At 42.7% G+C, this 22,512-nt stretch overlaps 1 protein-coding gene across 3 annotated transcripts in view; it reads left to right on the top strand.

Moving 5' to 3' along the window:
• Nucleotides 1-5,860: 5,860 nt before the first annotated feature.
• Nucleotides 5,861-22,512, top strand: part of rnf165.L (ring finger protein 165 L homeolog) — a 43,810-nt gene continuing 27,158 nt past the window's right edge. For 2 of the 3 annotated variants that reach the window (XM_018267150.2, XM_018267133.2), the window contains exon 1: nt 5,861-6,381. In XM_018267150.2, coding sequence (XP_018122639.1) covers nt 5,937-6,381 — 445 coding nt within the window. In that variant the 5' untranslated portion in view covers nt 5,861-5,936. The remainder of the gene's footprint in view (nt 6,382-22,512) is intronic. The other variant, XM_018267141.2, reaches the window with a different exon arrangement.

Raw genomic sequence — 22,512 nt, 5'->3', positions numbered from 1 at the left:
TTAAAAAAACAGTGGTGGCAGGGGCCCCCTTACAAGTTAAAAATAATTTTGGCCCCCAAAACTTTTTTTTTTAAAAACATTGGTGGCAGGGGCCTATAGAATATTAAAATAATACATTGTTGGCCAGGGGATTAAAAAAAAACCCACAAACTGGTGTTCAGTAGAATTGAAATCAAGGCTTCAGATCTTCAACTTCGCCTCCTTTTTTCGGGTCTTTTCGCTGCTTCAGGACTTCAATTTTGGCTCCTTTCGTGACTTCGGGTCTTTTTTGCCACTTCAGGACTTAAATTTCGGCTGTTTTCGTGACTTTGGGTCTTTTCGCCGCTTCGGGACTTCGGCTTTGGCTGTTTTTGTGACTTCGGGTCTATTCGCCGCTTCGGGACTTCGGCTTCGGCTTTTCGGCACTTCCGCATTGGGCATCCTGAGAAATGGCCGCGCGGCTCCGGCGCCCGTAAGTGGTGCCCGGCTCTTTCAAAAATGCAGCACTGCCGGGCCCCCCTTCAGGTCCGGGCCCGACACACTTGTCCCCCCTGTCCCCCCCAATGGTGGCCTGGAGTATGTTCCTTTCCAGGACATTTCACCAGGGGGAGAATGTAAAATAGCCATCCCCAGTATTATTTAGCAGGCAGTCCCCTAGGGGCCGATTCACTAACTTCGAGTGAAGGATTCGAAGTTAAAAAACTTCGAATTTCGAAACTTCGACCCCCTAGTTCGCCATCTAAAAGCTACCGAAGTCAATGTTAGCCTATGGGGAAGGTCCCCATAGGCTTGGCTAACTTTTTTTGATCGAAGGATATTCCTTCGATCGTTGGATTTAAATCCTTCGAATTGTTCGATTCGAAGGATTTAATCGTTCGATCGAAGGAATTATCCTTCGATTGTTCGATCGAACTATCTGCGCTAAATCCTTCGACTTCGATATTCGAAGTCGAAGGATTTTAGTTCCTAGTCGAATATCGAGGGTTAATTAAACCTCGATATTCGACCCTTAGTGAATCGGCCCCTCAGTGTTATATTATAGACACCTAATTGGGTCCTAAAATAAAGTTGGGAGGGGTAACTGTTTCCTATTCCTGCTTTAAACTATGCCCCTTGTTGTTTCTCACAGTGACCCATAGATGGCACTGTGCTACAGTATAAAAGGCTCTGAAGCCATGCTTTCAGGGTCCATTTTGTGCTGGCTCTAATCTGAACAGGCAGGTAGAGCCCTGTGGAACCTAGACAGGTCAGGTCTAGTATAGGATAGGATAGGCTACTCACCCTTAAGAGGTCACTCTAGGAGTGATAGACAGTTTATTTAGCTGAGCAGCTCATGGCTCCGACGAGGAGAGTCAGAGGGATTAAGATTCTGGGTACTAATAGCCTAGAAGTAGGCACTAAGTGTATAGAAACAGGGTAGATAGATTCCCCTCAGGTTCCACTTAGGGAAAAGGCTGAAAGCTGGGTGTACCTTTATTGCTGCTGAGCCCGTCCTTTTACCTGTGGGGACTAATACTCAACAAAAGTGTTGTAAATATGTGCCTATCCATTGTGATGTGAAATCCTGTCTGCTATACTGCATACTCCATTGATGATTGTTCCTGTAAATAAATATGTTCTTGGTTAATTTATAAGAACCACTGGCACCCAATTATCATACCCTGTATCCAGTTACAGTTGAACTACACCCTGCCTCCACACCGCTGCGAGGGCTTACTCCCTAAGATTATAGGTCTCATCCGGAGCACATTTATTGGGAGTGGAGCTCAATAGTAGTGTAACAGAACACACAATTTACTATAGCGCTACACACCGAAACCCCCGAAATCCTTTTCAGACATTAATTGCACAACCAGGTGCATTTGTGCTAATTCTGTGCAATCCCCAGTGAGTGACATTAATCTTTCCCCCAATCTCAGGCCATGAGGACAATAAAACTGCCCCGAAATCCCTCCATGAGGACAAAGGCTCATTATGGAATGAATGGTAGTTGGCCAAGTCCTAGGAAAGAGGGAGGGTAATCTCGTTGGTGTTAAGGTAAAGCGGGTGTTAAAATATAAATCTTAAATGCAGAACCTCCTTCCTGCTGATATGGGTCCTCCATTGTATTTTTACAGTTAAAGGGGTAGTTTGTCCTTAAGTCAACTATTAGTATGTTATAGAATGCCCAATTCTAAGCAACTTTTCAACTGATCTTCATTTTTTCTTTTTTTATCATTTTTTAATTATCTGCCTCCTTTTGCTGACTTTTACAGACTTGCAAATGGGGGTCATTTGAACCCTAGCAACCAGATTTCTGAAATTGCAAACTAGAGAGCTGCTGAATATAAAGCTATTGTTTTATATTGTTATAGAATGGTTAATGCTAAGCAACATTTCAATTGCCTTCATTTTTTTTATAGTTTTTTTTTAAATTATTTGCCTTTTTCTTCTTACTTTCCAGCTTTCAGATGGGGGTCACTGACCCCATTTAAAAAACAAATGCTCTGTGAGGCTACACATTTATTGATATTGCTACTTTTTATTACTCATCTTTCTATTCAGGCCTCTCCTATTCATGTTCCAGTCTCTTATTCAAATCAGTGCAAGGTTGCTAGGAGAATTTGGACCATAGCAACCAGACTGCTGAAATTGCAAACCAGAGAGCTGCTGAATATAATGCTAAATAACTCACAAACCACAAGTAATAAAAAATTAAAACAATTTACAAATTGTCTCAGAAAAGCAACCTCTGCATTATACTAAAAATTAATTTAAAAGGTGAACAACAACTTATTAACTAGATTATTCATTGCAGTACCGCCTCTCACCAGCAGTAGTTAATACCCAGGTTCTCCAATAGGGCTGCAATAGAACAGTGCCCGAATCCGATTTGGGCTGCAGATAAGACATTAAAGACTTTTCTATTTTATATATTATTGGGCTGGACAAAGTAAACCCCTTAAAAAGTACTGTAGCCTGCAAGGCCCAATAATCCAATCACATAGCTGAATCCCTTGTCCCCCTCTTCTCTGCAGCCCCTGATGAATATCATAAACAAACTCTGCTTAAGAAATGTTTTCCTAGCAAAAGAAAACAATTAATTAAAGGCAACAATGCCTAGAAGTGCCATAACGATTATGTCTTGTACCATAACAACAGCCGATCAATAGGAGAGTGACAAAGCCAGGACTCTGTTCTCTCAAAACTGGGACATTTTGGGTCAGATTTATCCTTCCAGACAGCTTTGTAAGATCAGCACTATGGCAGCTCCAACACCGTCCCTGGCCACAGAAATGTCACAGACTATAGAATGGCCAGGAGTATGTCCCATAGGCTACAACTAAATAACCAAAACCACTCACCCAGACTGGTCACTGAGTGAGTCAAGGCCAGAGCAGACTGGGGTCAGTGAGAGGCGAGTCAGATAAAAACAAACAGTGGACTGGCCAGAGGTCAAGGCAGGGAGCAGAGAGAAGAAAAGGTTAAATAGGTGAAGTCTGCAACTGTCTCTAGTAGGGTGTAGTCAGGGCTCTGTATGTTATTTGGGATATTAGATACATGTGCTACTGGGACAGAATGCTCTGTTATACAGATAGCTAGAATCTCAGCTGCCATAAAGCAGGGCAGGACTGCTGCTTACAATGGGGATCAGATAGGATCTGTGCAGCCACTGGGACAGAATGCTCTGTTATACAGATAGCTAGAATCTCAGCTGCCATAAAGCAGGACAGGACTGCTGCTTACAATGGGGATCAGATAGAATCTGTGCAGCCACTGGGACAGAATGCTCTGTTATACAGATAGCTAGAATCTCTGCTGCCATAAAGCAGGGCAGGACTGCTGCTTACAAGTTGTTTCAGTGGTCAAAGATAGAGAAAGGCAGAAAGATTATAAACATGTGTTATATTAGTTTGAACTACAAGATATTAAAGGTTATTTGCCCTGTAACCTGCATTAGTTAAACACACGAGACTGAAGGGAACAGGAGGAATGACGCTGTATTTGAGGGAGATATTGGGGGGCAGATATGAGGATACAGTTTGTTTGTGGGAAAGTAACTGTATGTGGATCAGCAGACTCTGTGGGAGAAACCCTCTCACTTCTCTTCCCACTGGGAGGCTGTTGTGTCTGTGTGAGTTGCCTCCCACTCACTGTGAGTAACCAGGAGAGAAGCTTCAGCTGCAGCTCCATGTCTGACTCCCTCTCCCTAGAGGTGCTACAGGGTAAAGACAATTTGGGGTTTGGGCATGAAATGTGGAGCATAAAAACTGTAAAAAAACACTTTTTACACTGAAAATTGTAAAAAAAAAAAACCTGGTGCAAAGATTTGGGCAGCACAGACAGGAGGTGGGGTTCCCTAGAACTCCCCAAACTTCATGTCAGTCACAACAAGCACCCTGGGGCGGTTCTGGGAGTTGTAGTTCTGCCCTGAGGCAACGGGGACAGTGGAGTAACTAGATATTACTGGGTGCCACAGCAAATGATTTTTCAGCCCCCAAAATTTCTAAAAGTTGACTTGTTTTACCTTTAAACTGTATATGAATTCGGGAATTGTGGGGCCCCTATAGCTCCTGAGCCCCCTGCAGCCACAGGGTCTGCTTCCTCCTAAAGCCCCCAATGTTACCTGATGCCCAGGGCCCACTCTTAAGGTGGCCATAGACGTAGAGATCTGGCTGTTTGGTGATGTCACATTGAATTGGGCCAGGAGGCCGTAGGGGGCCCTGGACAGCGGTCCCAGGCCCACCCTGTGCCTTCAACTGTGGTTTAACTACAACTTCCAGAACAGGTAAAGGTTCCCGGGGGATTCTGGGAGTTGTAGTTGAACAACACTTAGGAGCTCCGGGTCTGATATAATATAGAATATATGTCTGTGTGTCCTGATGGGGCCCCTGGCTGTGCTATAGCCTGTGTCTCTCCTATATAAAGACTGGCAGCGAGTTCTCTCCATTGCACCTCCGGTCCCCAGTGAGAGGGGAGACAAGACACAGACCCCAGGCTTCTCTCATTCATGAACAAACCATAAAACAGGTGCCAGGGCTCATTTTCAAAAACAGACAAAATAATCGACAAAACCAGCCCAGAACTAGCCAAGAGGCACTTCAAAAATAACCCAAAAGCAGCGCAATATGTGCCGTGAAAACAGTCTAAAAAAGAAACGAATATATGTGAGAATACGTCTTCTTCACATTTTCAGTGTTTCGCAAATTTTTCCATGAAGTAAAATGGGACAGATTCGCCCATCATTAGGGGACTTAACTACAGAGGGGCCCCAGGAGGTATAAGGGGCCCCATAAGGCCTAATTCATATACAATTTCAATAAATATTGGTAAAACAGCTCAACCTCTAGATAATTTGGCAGCCAGCAGATTTTTGCCTAAAATTGAGGAAAATGTGAGAATGCTTAAATGAATTGTTCAGTGTAAAAATAAAAACATGGTAAATAGATAGGATGTGCAAAATAAAAAATGTATCTAATATAGTTAGTTAGGCAAAAATGTAATGTATAAAGGCTGGAGTGACTGGATGTGTAACATAATAGCCAGAACACTACTTCCTGCTTTTCAGCCCTCTTGCTTTCCACTGATTGGTTACCAGGCAGTAACCAATCAGAGACTTGAGGGGGGGGGGTCATATGGGACATAACTGTTGCTTTTGAATCTGAGCTGAATGCTGAGGATCAATTACAAACTCACTGAACAGTTATGTCCCATGTGGCCCCCCTTATAGTCACTGACTAACTCAGAGTTAGAGAGTATTGGCTCCATTATGATCCGATCGTTGGGCCCTAGGGCCCACCCACTTCAATGTGGGCATATGGGGAGAGATGGATCTCTATGTCTATGACCATCTTAAGGCCGACCCTGGTGGCAACCCTAATCTGGAGACGCAGGCATGGCACAAAGTACAAACCAGCCAAGGGTCCAAAAAGAAGCCCAAATCCAATCCTTGGCTAGTTTTTACTTTCAAAACCCACATGGGCTTTAAATTAGTAGCCCAATTTAGCTGGAAAACAGCAAACCTGGCAAACCCTGACCCCCAGGTTTCTCCCATTCATGAACAAACCCATAAAGGAAGCGGCGGAGGGAAAAGCGTTTTGTCAGTGCGGCCGAGCGATTGGGAGCTGCTTGCCCTCCCCCCAGGCCGCCTCTCATTGGCTAAGCTCGCTGGGCTTAGGGGAGAGCCCCTCCCTTTGTGTCAGGGCAGCTGGAAGGTATTTGAATGTACAGTGGGGGGATCTGAAGCCGCAGCAGCAACCGGATCATTTCCATGGAGCGACTGTCTGGCAGCAACGAGCAGCTTCTTCTTCTTCTTCACTAGGACCCGACTCTCAGCGACCTCCCAGCACGTCCGACCCAGGATGGTTCTGGTGCACGTTGGATATTTAGTTCTTCCAGTCTTTGGCTCCGTGCGGAACCGAGGTATTTTATTCTTCTCTATTTATTCTTCACTATTTATTCTTCAATATTTATTATTCACAATTTATTATTCACCTGGGAGGGAGGGGGGATCTGGTGCTGATTGAGGGGGGGGGGCAGGGGCTGCTCTTTATATTGGGGGGCAAGTCCCTGAGGCTCTGGAGGGGGGAATCTGTATGTACAAAGCTTTACCTGCAGCGCTTAAAGGGTTAAGGGCTCCTTTGTTTTGACTCTGCTGAATCTAAATCAGGATTTCTCTCTTTCCTGACGGATTCCCATTTGAATTCCATTCTGTTCCTCTCTCTCCTGTATTGATTTTTTCAAATTGCCTGGAAGGGAAGAGAAGGGGGATATATTAACCCTTTGTGATTTTTTCTACCGCCCCCCCCCATCCTCATAATTATTTGCTTCATGACTAGAAAACAAATCCGACAATATATTTATATCTGATCTAGGGGCTAATTCAGAGGGTTCATCTATTTACAGCAGGGTTTGCCATCTTTTCTGGAAAAAATGACCGGCCTTCCTATATATTTATCTTTTTTCCCTATTAATAACATTGGGATCAACCATTATTTTTACCGGCCAGGTCAGTAAAATACCGGCCAGACGGCAACCCTAATTTACAGGGGCTGGAAGAGTCAGCAGATGGTGTTCCCTTCCCATCTGTAGGATAATAAGGGCTTTAGTGGCACAATCACAGGATGAGCCCCCCCCCTTCAAGAGCTGTTTATGGTCTGACCCACTGCACAATATTCTATGTCTAATTTATGTATATGTTTATATATATATATGTGTGTGTGTGTGTGTATATATATATATACTGCTTGGGGGTTCATTGTGGATAACAATTCAGGAATCAGTAATATCAGAGAGAATTCAGTGTTGTGGCCCAATAGACACTCAGATAAGGTTTGGGAGAGGTGAGGGGGGTTGGTATCAGTATTCTGGGGGTATAATGCAAGAAATGCTGAGAGCAGCTCTTCTTCTGCAAACACTACATGTTAAACAGCTGGTGAGGTCAGTGATTTGATCTCAATCATCTCTCGGCCTCATCAGCTGGAGACAATCAGCAGACCGACAGAATGGACACCCCTACCCAGCCGTGGTGTGTGATTCTCCCCCCTGACATGAGAAAACAATACTAAAAACATTAAAAAAAAAAAAATTAAAAAAAAGCAGGTATTTGAGTGTTTGCCTCAAGCTGCCACTAGGTGGAGCAGCTCCTCTGCTGTGTATAAGAGCGACCCCTAGTGGCAGCTGGTGAGTCACACACGGTCCCCAGCTTGTTCTGTGTCTATCTCTATTTTGACTATGAGAAGATGACATTTTACATTTATCAACTCTTTTTTTTTTTTGTTTCTCTTCATTGTGTAGCTCAACATGCTGCTGTGTGATGTGGTGCCTCTGCCTCTGCATTTAGCTGTTTTGTGATCCCCTTCTTAACCATTTTCCTGTTTCCCATCTGGAGAAGGCATTGTTATTTATTTAAGCAACCGTATCCCCTTATCTCATGGCTGCTTTGTCCTTTTCTTTTATTATTATCATTATGGTTTTGGTAGATGGGGGATTTTTATTCTTTACGTTTGCATGCAAATGCAATTAATTTTTTTTGGTTATAACGCTTCTATTATACCATCTGGTTCATGATTCCATAACTGCACATGATTACGATGGGACGTCTGATGATAACAAACGCCCTCCTCCCCCCCCCTTGTGATGTCATTAAAACCAGAGCAAAAAAATTAAAATAAATTCCTACTTAATCTATTGTGGGGTCCTATTGATGCCCCATTACATTGATGAAATAGCCTTGCGACAGGGGATACAAATGCTTAAAAATACAACAAACAAATCATAATTTTCTTGTTAAAAAAAAAAACAAAAAATTGTAGCAAATGTAACCCTTTATTCTCATTGTAGTAACAGAATGTAGTTCCTTTCTGTAGAGCCGTAGAGAGTTTAACAACCATTTATTTTCTTCATCTTGTTCAGCTAAATACATTGCACACTGTAAATTCCTGTTTAGTGGATTCATTTTGCTTGCCTGGAAATCAACATTTATTTTTAATTAAAATTTATTTTGAAAAAAAAAAAAAAATACATGCGGGTGCAGGGGCCAGGCGGCTGCCTCATTTACAAAGGCCATTCAATTAAAGGGGAACATTGGCTGCTGTGCTGCTTCCTACTGGATGATATTAACACTTAAGATTTTAAAGAAAAATTAAAAAAAATATGTGGGTGCAGGGGCCAATGTGGCTGCCTCATTTGCAAAGACAATTTAATTAAATAAGGGGACATTGGCAACTGTGCTGCTCATTCCTTCAGGATGATATTAACACCCTAAGATTTTAAAGAAAAATTAAAAAAAAAATACACGTGGGTGCACAGGCCAAGGTGGCTGCCTTATTTACAAAGGCCATTAAATTAAAGGGGAACATACATTGGCCCCTGTGCTGCTTTATTTCTATGGTATAATATTAACACCCTAAGATTTTAAAGAAAAATGTAAAAAATAAATAAAAATACATGTTGGTGCACAGGCCAAGGTGGCTGCCTCATTTACAAAAGTAATTCAATTAAATTAGGGGGACATTGGCTCCTGTGCTGCTTCATGCCTATGGGATGATATTAACACCCAAGATTTTAAAGAAAAATTTAAAAAACAAATATATGGGTTCAGGGGTCAAGGCGGCTGCCTTATTTACAAAGACCATTAAATTAAAGGGGAACATTGGCTCCTGTGCTGCTTCATTCCTTCGGGATGATATTAACACCCTAAGATTTCAAAGCTTCCTAAATTTCTGTCAATGGACGTAGATGTGATTTCTATGATTTTGAAGTCTAAAAATTGGGCAACAGAATGTGTTTCCATTAAACAGGGATCAAACACTTATTCTGCTGTTGCTAAAACGACCTTCCTGTTCTCTTTATTTCATTTTTGGGTAAATTTTCTGTATCTGAATTCTTATTTTCCTTTTCTTTTCCGTGGATTTTCCACCACCTGAGACTGATAGCATGTTGTGTATTTATTTCTACATTACCTAGTTATTTTATTTCTGATGTAAATGTCTCTGTAGAGACGTGCCCTGCTGGAATATATATCTATATATTGTGCTGTAGCCTTTACATCTTCTCATTGTATGCTGCTTTCTGTAATGTTTCTCCCTCTCCAGCATGGTGGCTCTTGGCCTATGTATCGTGTGCATGACATTGTTACACTCGATATCCGCTAATACTAATTCAACAATCTTTTCAATAAAGAAACTAGTTTTCCTATATTAACCTAGTGTGCCTTTTCTATTGCTGTTTCCCCCATTATCTTGTCGTATTCCTGCTCTTATTTTAGATCTTTCCTCCCCTTTCCTCCACTACCTTTTTTTTTTCTTCTTTATTTTGTGGGTTCGGAGTGAATGATTTCATGGCAACCTTTAGCTGTGACGGCTTTATGCTGTCAGTCCATTTCCAACCGGTTCATAAGCAACGGGGGCGCCCATCTTCCTGTCTGTTCATATTTCTATTTTGTAGGGATTGCTTAAAAAAAAGTGTTAAACTACACCTGGAAAGCGCTACACCGCTGTTTGTACACAATGCAAAGGAATAGATGGTGTCCGGGGGAAGCCATTACTCTTTGCACTGCTTACATCCTGGTTTGGAAACTGTACAGCAGGAAGTAAATTGTACTTTTCCCATAATGCTCAGCCAACGGTAGCAAGGGGTTCTGTGACACCAGCAGCCTCTGTAAGGAGCAATTATGGTTGTAATGTAATAGATGGAAGAACTAAAACATTATACGGGGGGAAGACATATTCTTTGCACCTCACTTCCTGCTAATTCTTGCCGCTGACATGACCGTTCTCTAACCAGGAAGTAGGTGATGCAGGGACATTATATAAAGTAGGACTGTCCAACTCTCTTGTTTAAGTTACACCTCCCAGAACCCCCTCCACTATGCAGCCTTTGATTGTAAAGGGGTGGTGGAAGTTGGCCTTTAACTCGACCTTCCTGTCCTACTGTTAACCTGTCCCCCTCTACTTCCCTGCCATTGATGCTCACTAGTGATGGGAGAATTTGTCCCATTTCGCTTCACCGAAAACTTTGCAAATTTTCCGGTGTTTCGCTGAAAATTCCAGGGAAATGTCGAAAAATAAGCGAAACACGAATTTTGACACCCGCGTAATTTCTGATGCTCACGTCACTTTTGATGTTGGAGTTAAAGTCAATAGGGGTCCAAATAATGTTGATGCGCAACAGTTTTGCTGCGAGCAACTTTTCCGACACGCATTCAAAATTTTCGCAAATTTATTCGCCAGCGGGGGAAACGTGGAATTCACAAATTCTCGCCTCTCAAATTTATTTGCCCATCACTACTTCTCACAGGAGCATCTGTGTGTGCCAGTTCCACCCCCCCAGAAACACAGCACATGCACTTACATTCTAGTGAAGCTGCCATACAGTATAATATACAGTATAATATGTAATAATATGTCCCCACAGAGCAGAAAATACTGACCTACCGCAGGCAGAGGTTGCTATGAGCCAATGATAATGTGGCCAGACTGGCAAGTCCTATATATCAGAGCCAATGTTGTGCCCATGGAAGTTTCCATGTGCAGAAAAATAAAGAGGTGATGGGACAGATGATTCGAGGAGCCTTTTATGCCCAGATCTTCATAAACAATTTCCCTATAGGAATGTTACTATTCACGTCAGTGAGAACAGCTACTAAAATATCATCCCTGTTATGTGTAGTGGTAATTAGTGTAGGGAATCAGAACCCAGTGTTTTTACGGCCTCCTTGTGTCAGCAGAATCAGTGGTATCTTCCTAGGAATTAGTACAACCCCCCCCCCAAACAAATATAATCGTTGTCTTTAATTCACACTGACTTTAATTGCCTGGCCTGCTGGTTATACCTCCAACTGGTATTTTAGCATCTGCTTTCCTTGAAACGGCCGGTGGAAAGCGCAGTAAGGATAAGGCTCAGCTCACCCAGTAAAGCAGATGGGGAATATTTAGAGCGCAGATATCGGCCTCTCATTAAAGGGATACTGTCATGGGAAAAAAATGTATTTCTCCTGTTCCAGGAGAATTCTGCACTGAAATCCGTTTCTCAAAAGAGCAAACAGGTTTTTTTTATATTTAATTTTGAAATCTGACATGGGGCTAGACATATTGTCAGTCTCCCAGCTACTCCAGTCATGTGACTTTTGCTCTGATAAACTTCAGTCTTCACTCTTTACTGCTGTACTTCAAGTGATATCACCCCCTCCCTTCCCCCCCAGCAGCCAAACAACAGAACAATGGGAAGGTAACCAGATAGCAGCTCCCTAACAGAAGATAACAGCTGCCTGGTAGATCTAAGAACAACACTCAATAGTAAAATCCAGGTCCCACTGAGACACATTCAGTTACATTGAGTAGGAGAAACAACAGCCTGCCAGAAAGCAGTTCCATCCTAAAGTGCTGGCTCTTTTTGAAAGCACATGACCAGGCAAAATGACCTGAGATGCACCTACACACCAATATTACAACTAAATACACTTGCTGGTTCAGGAATGACATTTTATAGTGTAGAGTGTTACTGCTCCTGGGCAAACTTAGTGCATTTATTACATAACACCCTAAAAGAACTAAGGGGATGAAAAGCTTGCCCGTAGAGCTCTTTCAAAAAGCAGTTCCTAACTGAACAGTTTCAACACACATGGAAGAGAGGATTTCTTGGCCTTTAAATCTGAGTTAATCCAATAATAACACCTGATAACAATCTCAGCAGCTGGAGACCAGACAATTATAAGTATAAGGTTAGGATTGAAGGGATTTAACCTGTTACATGCACACAAGTTGATATGGGAAAGTGAAACCCCACAAACCAGACAAAGTGTAAATTCTTAACCTGAGATCTTAAAATATAAATCAGTGCTGTAAATGCATATGGCAGCTCCCACGAGAAGAAAGATCAACTGCTGCCTTATCAGTCCCAAGCAGCCAATCACTAGCCAGGTATGATTTCCTCTGACTTTGTAGCATCCGAGTAGGAAGCGCTACAGCAACAGAATTTGCTGTGATGTCATCAGTTATGCTGGTGATGTCATGTATTCTGTTACACACTGTCGACAGTCACTGACTTCAACGGGCTTTAAAGTGCTCATTAAAAAGCATTTCCCAAGCAGTGGGGGGACATAAAGGTGTAAAAACATAGCAGATTGCCCCCTGTGTTCCAATATACAGGAATGGGACCTGTTATCCGAAATGCTCTGGACCTAGGGTTTTCCAGATAACGGATCTTTCCTTAATTTGGATCTTTATACCTGAAGTCTACTAGAAAATCATGTAAAAATTTAATAAACCCAATAGGCTGGTTTGTCTTCCAATGAGGATGAATTATATCTTAGTTGGGATCAAGTACAAACGACTGTTTCATTACTACACCGAAAAAGGAAATCTGTTTTAAAAATTTTGAATTATTTGATTAAAATGGGAGATGCTAATGTTATTTGGTGCTATCTGGATAACAGGTTTCCAGATAATGGATCCCATACCTATGTAGAGGAAGGAATATCTCATGCACACCATAAGCTCTATGCTGACACTATCATGTCTAAGGGAAACACTATGGCAGCTTCTACCCTATACATAGAATGGAATACTATCCCTACCTATTTACTGGCAAGTGAACGTTTCTATTTAGATTTGTGAATGATACGACAGAAACACAGATTATCAGACACCTTGTTGTTTAAATGCCACCCACCCTGTAACCTCTTGTATCATCAACACCCTCCTTGCCCCCCCCCCTCCCTGGGCGAGCTCCTTCTGGTCTAATCTGGATTGGAAAACTAAGCTCTTGGCTGTGAGAGCGTCAGAGCCGGGGTCTGCAGAAAAGCAGAGCCGGGGCCTGCAGACAGCACAGGCAGGAGGGATGCGCTTCCGCTCGCATGAGACTCCACTTGCATGCATGCCAGGGCTGCTCATTTCAGAATGTGGTTTGATTTGTCACAGTATTCTTCCATCGCACCCAAAAGCACCCAAAACATGTTCAAAATGGAGAAGCCTCAGTGAAGAGCAGTAGGTCAGGGTTCTACTTCCTTGTTCTGAATGTCTAGTGACCCTCTCAAGGACGAGTGAAAGTCACGCTGGATAATCACACTCTCTACCATCCTCATTGTCATTCTTGCACTATGGGATTTAGGGTGCCCTCCCAGGGCTGGTTTTAGGGTGCCAGGGGAGTGCATTTTACATGGGATCCTAGCACTTGCTGAGGGGGGGTGGAACCAATATTAACAAACATTCATATTGGGCAAAATGTTGATATTTTTATGTGTTGCATTACACTGTGAGCCTAAGGGGGTGGGGGTGAAGCAATAAGGGGGTTATGTATTAAAAGGCATTAAGTTTGCCCAGGAGCAGTAACCCATAGCAACCAATCAGAAGGTAGAATGTACTGATCAACTGTTTAAAAGCAAAGATCAGATTGGTTACTGCTCCTAGGCAAACTTAGTGCCTTTTATTGCATATATGGGTAAGTCTCTCTACTCGCATGGAAAATCATAGACCCCGGACCGAAACACTAAAAGGTGGGTTAAACTGCACCCTTCAAACGGTTTAATTTTTTTCCTCTGCCCCCAAATGGGGGTCCAGTTTTCCTTTAATGGGCAAAGGCTACTGTACTTCCAGAGAGTGACATTCCTCACCCACAAGCTTGCAGTGTGTCCCGTTAATCATGCAAAATAAAAACTGGCCCCCAAACATGTTCCAAGCATGTGGAGCGGGCCCCCATCGTCCAAGAGAAGTTCTTCAATGGGTGATTGCAAATGCTTGTTCCGGCCAAGTGGGTTCAGAGGAGGACACAACTGATGTTGTTTGGCAGTCATTCATCTCCAACCGTGTGTTTATCAGTATGGCAGCACCTTCGTTAATCTTCACTGTAGGAAAAGGTAAAACTGCTCCTGATTAGCCGTCATCTCAGGAAATCAATTGCCACCTTGGTGTTGGTAGAAGTCAGCCCAAAATGTATTCAGTTTACTATCATCCAGTTTCCCATTCTAATCCAATTTGTTTGGAGGTTAGAGGTTATTTGGGGTAAGGGGGAGGGGCAAGGATTCTCTTCTTTTCCCTAACAGCCGTAAGAATAAGAAGCCTGCAGCACTAAGTGCCACTGTACAGTTCTCGGATTCCAAGGTGACTTCTAAATATCATTATATACATCCTTATATCATTTTTCTATATACATCCAATTCCCTATAAACTGACTTCAATGTGTTTATGTGTTGGGAAGGAAGATAATAGGTTAATCCTGTTAGGACCAGCCGCATAAAGAAAAAGGGCCCAAGAGCTGGAAATTATCTGGCCGACAAATCACTGTCCTTATTGCCCTCAATGTTCCCTCTTTACTTGGCCTTCTCCTACTCAGTCTTCTGAAAATAATAATGCCTGGGTGCTAGGGTCAGTGTGCCTAGCAACCAAAGGACAGTTTTAGTTCAACCTGCATAAAAACTGCTATCTGAGTCCCTCCGGACCATCGCATTGATGTCATCTTCATTCATTATTAAGGGCTCTTATACACGGCGTTTTTGCCTGTGATCCCCTGCATTGCAATTTCTTCCATTCAGCCGCAGGGGATCGCAGGAGTAGACGCAGCCAATTATTTTGAAGGGGGCTGTACTCACACAGACGCATATATGCGATGGACGCAGGTGAAATGCAACATGCTGCGTTCCATGGCGCTTACATGCGTCTGTGTAAGTACAGCCCCCTTCAAAATAATTGGCTGCGTCTATTCCTGCGACCCCCCATGCAGGGGAGCGCTGGTAAAATGGCCGTGTGTAAGAGCCCTTAGGCCCCTGTATGATCGGATCGTTAGCCCTAGGGCCAACAGTCAGCTCAGCCTAATTTGCCCTGGTACTTGGTGGAGAACTGCTCCTTTTTATCCTACTAAATTATTGCTGGTTTAATTTGCCCTTTAATGTCCATCATAAAAGGCATCTGCCTGTAGAACATCTGTCCAACTCCTACATATGGATAGTGAGGGATATATGTCCAGGCACACACCATATGTGCAGCCAAAGGGCTGGGGGGTCGCATGCACCTGATTTTTTATGTTTCCCTGCCCCCTCTCCATTATTCTTGCTTTGCTAGGGGCCCCCTGTTCTCTGTATGTTGGTAGTTGTAGTTCAGTGACAGACAGAGGGCCGCAGTCTGTCCAGCCGAATGCCCAGCAGTTACGAGGGAAGATTTACTAAAACAAAATGTCATTTTGCAGCTTCAGCTACAATGTATCAGCAGCCTTGATCACTATGTGCCCAGAGCATGGCACACACACAAGGTCATGGGTAATAGGACAGCAGATGTCTCTGTGTTTGTGGAGCCAGCGTGGTGCATTAAGGAACGATCCCATTTTCCTTTGTATCAGGAGCAGCACAACTATGTCTCTCTCCCTTTCATTCTGTCTTTGTTCAGCCAGCCACCTGCCGGCCGACCAATCAGGGCAAGGGAAAAGGATTTCTTTGTGCTGTTCTGATACACGAAGAAATCCGAGATCAGTGCAAACGCACGTTTCCGGAAATGATTGGAGCTGTCTGTGGTTTTTTTTTTGTTTTGTTCCCAAGAAGCTGCATTTAAACATGCGCCACTTCAACACACACACACAAAAGAGGGGTTTTCTTGGCCTTTAAATCTGAGCTAATCCAGTAATACCCTCCCCCCTCAGCTATACATCTCAGCGGCTGCAGACCAGGCAATTTTTAAAAGATTTAACTCTTTAAACACATACAAGAAAACAATACCGGCCTTCCTATATATTTATCTTTTTAACCTATTAATAACATTGGGATCATATCACTGACCTTCCTATATATTTATCTTTATTCCCTATTAATAACATTGAGATCACTGACCTTCCTGTATATTTATCTTTATTCCCTATTAATAACATTGGGATCACCGACCTTCCTATATATTTATCTTTATTCCCTATTAATAACATTGGGATCACTGACCTTCCTATATATTTATCTTTATTCCCTATTAATAACATTGAGATCACTGACCTTCCTATATATTTATCTTTATTCCCTATTAATAACATTGGGATCACTGACCTTCCTATATATTTATCTTTATTCCCTATTAATAACATTGGGATCACTGACCTTCCTATATATTTATCTTTATTCCCTATTAATAACATTGGGATCACTGACCTTCCTATATATTTATCTTTATTCCCTATTAATAACATTGGGATCACTGACCTTCCTATATATTTATCTTTATTCCCTATTAATAACATTGGGATCACTGACCTTCCTATATATTTATCTTTATTCCCTATTAATAACATTGGGATCACTGACCTTCCTATATATTTATCTTTATTCCCTATTAATAACATTGGGATCATATCACTGACCTTCCTATATATTTATCTTTATTCCCTATTAATAACATTGGGATCATATCACTGACCTTCCTATATATTTATCTTTATTCCCTATTAATAACATTGGGATCATATCACTGACCTTCCTATATATTTATCTTTATTCCCTATTAATAACATTGGGATCACTGGCCTTCCTGTATATTTATATTTATTCCCTATTAATAACATTGGGATCACTGGCCTTCCTATATATTTATCTTTATTCCCTATTAATAACATTGGGATCACTGACCTTCCTATATATTTATCTTTATTCCCTATTAATAACATTGGGATCACTGACCTTCCTATATATTTATCTTTATTCCCTATTAATAACATTGAGATCATATCACTGACCTTCCTATATATTTATCTTTATTCCCTATTAATAACATTGGGATCAACCATCATTTTTACCAGCCAGGCCTGTAAAATACCGGCTAGGTGGCAATTTTTAATGCATGGTTGCTGGGAAAAGTGGGACCCTAGTAACCACATAAAAGTATGAATTCCAAATCTGAGATCTGCAGGGGCAGAAGAAGGTTCCTGCTGATGCCTCTGCTCCAAATAAAGGTGTAAATAGATTGGCTGATTGGCGGAACCTGGGCCAAAAGGAGAGAGGTATTATCCAATTTATCCAATGGTCATCTATAGGGTTAGTCATCTATAGGGTTGGCCAAATAACACTGATCCATTCGTTCAGTGCCAAACCAGTGCATTTCATAGTAGGTGGGACTGTAATATTTTCTATACCTTTAAATTCACCTGATTTTCAATTCATCTATTATAATGGGAAACATACCCCCTACTATAAATGTCAAGGATATTAGAAGTCAATGAGGGGTTCTGTGACCATATAAAGGCACAAGGCTGCAGGCTGAGTTATACAGGGAACTCTGAGTATCACTCATGTATTATAAGGGATAATGTACCCCCTACTGTAACTGATAAGGATATTAGAAGTCACTGAGGGGTTGTTCTGTGACCATATAAAGACACAAGGCTGCAGGCTGAGTTATACAGGGAACTCTGAGTATCACTCATGTGTTATAAGGGATAATGTACCCCCTACTGTAAATGATAAGGATATTAGAAGTCACTGAGGGGTTGTTCTGTGACCATATAAAGGCACAAGGCTGCAGGCTGAGTTATACAGGGAACTCTGAGTATCACTCATGTATTATAAGGGATAATGTACCCCCTACTGTAAATGATAAGGATATTAGAAGTCACTGAGGGGTTGTTCTGTGACCATATAAAGACACAAGGCTGCAGGCTGAGTTATACAGGGAACTCTGAGTATCACTCATGTATTATAAGGGATAATGTACCCCCTACTGTAAATGATAAGGATATTAGAAGTCACTGAGGGGGTCTGTGACCATATCAAGACACAAGGCTGCAGGCTGAGTTATACAGGGAACTCTGAGTATCACTCATGTATTATAAGGGATAATGTACCCCCTACTGTAAATGATAAGGATATTAGAAGTCACTGAGGGGTTGTTCTGTGACCATATAAAGGCACAAGGCTGCAGGCTGAGTTATACAGGGAACTCTGAGCATCACTCATGTATTATAAGGGATAATGTACCCCCTACTGTAAATTATAAGGATATTTAGGAGTCACCGAGGCGTTACAGTGACTATACTTACAATTTGAAGCAGGGGGTACAACAGTCTAATAAGTAACATCACTAAGCACCAATTAAAACTGACCTGTGACATCACAAAGAGGTTATAAGGATATAAGGTACAGACACACATATATGTATCAGTTGGAATGAATGGCTGGGATCACTGCACAGGGAATAACATATGGTGGAATCTCATTAATGTGCATCAGTCCATACAATCCTCACAGTCTGGAACACTCCCAGCCCCCAGTGTAAGACAATGAACTGAAAGGGCCCAGGCCGGAGAGGAGGGTCCCATGAGCTCCATTTGCACAATCCTGGCCCGAGGCTTGTACCCTTGATAGCCCTACTGACCTTCCCTGTGCCCTTGGGCAATCTCAGCAGTCGGACACTTGCCTAATTTACTATTGCGCCCAGTGACCTCAGTAAATGGATCTTATGGGAAAGTAATGAGAGTACTGGGAAACAGACCCCCGGCCAGGGCAAAGTCACAGCTTGAATGAAACAGACTTCATCATTATAGACACTGATAAATTGAAGGACATGACTTGTAGGTGCCTTGTAGTTCAACAACAGATGGTAAAACAGACGACACAGCAGGGAACCTAAAAACAACCCTCTAAGGACTGGCCTATTGACTGCAGCCAATGAAACAGCTCCACCTGCAGGCTTGCCATGGTATTAGGTCTCATCAGATCTGGGGAGCCAGGTAATGTTGTTTGTATACAGTTTTTAGCAGTCTGTATACAGTGTGGCCCCTATGAGAAGCCTTGGTGTCTGTGCTCACTGGGTGAGTAGTAGGTGCAGCTATTGTGAGTAGTCAGTTCCCTCCTGCTGTTCTGCTATTCAGCCCCAGAGCAGATGGTGGTGGGTTGCTGAGGCCCCGGCTAATCTGGGGCCCTATAAACACATTGCCTTTGGTTTCCTCATAAAGGCTTTGCTCTCCCTATTGTCCTGCCCAGCGCTGGGGCCCCTGGCTTGTTAAATGTGAACTGAATGGCCCTGTATCTGTTTCACACGTTCCACACACGGGCAGATGGCTAATTGCGACTCCCCAACACTGGGGCCCTTTGTCTGACGTCTTAGCCCTAACGTTCATTGTGGAGACAGGACAGATGGTCACTTCTTTTCTTGTCGCCAAATAAGACTCGAGCCAGCCACCCTACTCACGCGCAGATTAAAGGGGAACTGAGCCAAATGAAAGGAAAGGTCATTCAAAGTCACTTCTCAATATACATTCATTACACATTCTCATTGGTTTTGTCTGGTTGCTGGGAGTTGTAGTTTACCAGCAACAGAACTGTCATCTATAGGGTTAGTCATCTATAGGGTTGTTTTGGGCATAAATACTGAGCAGATATACCAGTAAGGACAGTGCCAGATGGGCTTGTGTATAAGTCAAGGCTGAAACCCCAGGGGCCCACATGCTGGAAATGCATGGAATTTGGGCTGGGAATGGGGGAACTCCAGGCCTGGGAATTGTCAGCTGGTGTCAGGTCCAGGATTAGACATTCCGAGAGTTGGGATTTGCTTAGACTCATGGAAGATCTGATGGGGGGGGTGCAGAGATTCTGCTTTTGTTGTGTTCTGAGAAGCTAAATATCTACATTTAGTCAGCAGTCGCCCCAAGCAGCTTCTTGTGTTCAGGCAGCAGGACTGTTCTTAGCAAAGTTTGTGGCTCTGCAGGTTCTGAGGGCCCAGCACGTGGAACTCAACCATTAATTAATCAGTTGTGGGGTGCTGGGAGTTATAACCCATAAATTTCTATCCCACTGGTCCTGCAAATGTTTCTGGTCCCTCATATGCAGAGGAAATGGCAAAATGGCAATGGAAACCTTGTCCAAGGGGGGTGGCAACTGGAGGGGCCCAGGATGGAGGGGAGTTGCGGCTGGAGCAGGGGGGAGGGGTGTGAAGGCTCCTGATGCGGCAGCCCCAGTGGGTCCTGAACCCCCCAGTTGAACACTGTGTGGTGCAATGGCAGATGTCAGACTCCATGCCAACCAGCTGCCTTTCCCAGCATTCTCAGCCAACCAACAGCCACGGTTACCAAAGTATATGGAACAATAACACAGAGACACCTACTGGATAACACTGGTATTACAATCACTGACCCAGTAGGACTCTACTCCCCTTTCCAAGGGCAGAGCTTCACTGACGTTTATTGGAGTAATACAAAATGTTAGGTTGAGCAAAAAATGAGGTGCAGAATACAGTACAATCTATGCAATTGGTTCGCACATTCAAGAAAAATGTAAAAAGCTTTTTCCATATACCACTCTTGCCTTTGAAATTAATTTCTCGAGTGTGAGAACCAATTACATCGTTTATTGGAGTAATATAGTAATATAGTAATAGTAATATAGTAATAGTAATATAGTGGATGGTGAATACCCACTGGAACAACCGGCAGTTTCATTTGTGTCTTTTTTCAACCTCAGTTACTATATCACTATGTTACAACCTAGAGTAGGATACAAGTTAGTTTGCTTTCTTACACCACAAGTCACATTAGAGGGATCCAAAGATGGACAAGGCACCACATGAAACCGTCAGAGCTCTCACTGTCCCAGATTTACAACTCCCCGTACCCCCTGCAACGCCCAGTGTTTGAGACAAGACTGCGGGATTCAGCTGGAATCATCCCTCAAGAGATTATTAGTTTTGTCTGTTCAATCAAAGGGTAAGTTTGATAAATACATTCATATAAAAGTGCCCCAGTGATGTCAGAGGTTAGAATCGGTGCTTAGTGATGTCATATATAGGTCACTAGAAATAATCTCTCATTTCCCTGTTATTCTCTTAATCCCCAATGGGTCAGTATGACAGCCCTTTCCAGGGACACCCCTATAGTAGTGAAACGACTGACTCCATGGCCACCCAGGCTGCTTCTGAGATATAATTCAGTTTGTCCTTTCACTGAATCTCTCACACTCATTACTGTATGGAATACTCTGCCTAGAGAACTCTGCATTCCATAGGAAATTGGAAACACGTTGGCAACTCCCAGGCAGCGGCTACACAGGAATAAGTTAGAGTAAGGGGAAGATAAGCCTGTGGGTAAGTACAGTTGTGGGGCAGCTGTGAGTAACTGAGGAATGAGCATCGTCAGCTCCAGTAGTTCAGAAAGATAAAATACTGAGAAATCAGAGAGCTGGGAGGAAGTTGCCATATTAGTTATTTTAGGCAGTACAGTATGAGGGTATAGCTTATAGTGTGCCCAGAACATATATGTACGTAAAGGTATAGGTGGGAATTGCCATATTTATATTTATATATATATATATATATATATATATATATATATATATATATATATATATATATATATATATATATATATATATACACTCACATGTTGCTGGACTACAAATGCCATAATGCATTTAGCGTATTCTGGAGGGTTAGAGCATGCTGAGAGCTGTAGTTCAGCAACATCAGGGATGTATTCTTAAAGCAATATTGTGACAGAATGCTCTGTTATACAGATAGCTAGAATCTCAGCTGCCATAAAGCAGGACAGGACTGCTGCTTACAATGGGGATCAGATAGGATCTGTGCAGCCACTGGGACAGAATGTTCTGTTATACAGATAGCTAGAATCTCAGCTGCCATAAAGCAGGACAGGACTGCTGCTTACAATGGGGATCAGATAGGATCTGTGCAGCCACTGGGACAGAATGTTCTGTTATACAGATAGCTAGAATCTCAGCTGCCATAAAGCAGGACAGGACTGCTGCTTACAATGGGGATCAGATAGGATCTGTGCAGCCACTGGGACAGAATGTTCTGTTATACAGATAGCTAGAATCTCAGCTGCCATAAAGCAGGACAGGACTGTTGCTTCCAATGGGGATCAGATAGGATATGTGCAGCCACTGGGACAGAATGTTCTGTTATACAGATAGCTAGAATCTCAGCTGCCATAAAGCAGGACAGGACTGCTGCTTACAATGAGGATCAGATAGGATCTGTGCAGTCACTGGGACAGAATGCTCTGTTATACAGATAGCTAGAATCTCAGCTGCCATAAAGCAGGGCAGGACTGCTGCTTACAATGGGGATCAGATAGGAT

This window comes from Xenopus laevis, chromosome 1L, assembly GCF_017654675.1.
Source record: "Xenopus laevis strain J_2021 chromosome 1L, Xenopus_laevis_v10.1, whole genome shotgun sequence".
NCBI classification, from domain to species: Eukaryota; Metazoa; Chordata; class Amphibia; order Anura; family Pipidae; genus Xenopus; species Xenopus laevis.
This window is presented reverse-complemented; position numbering and strand designations above follow the sequence as displayed.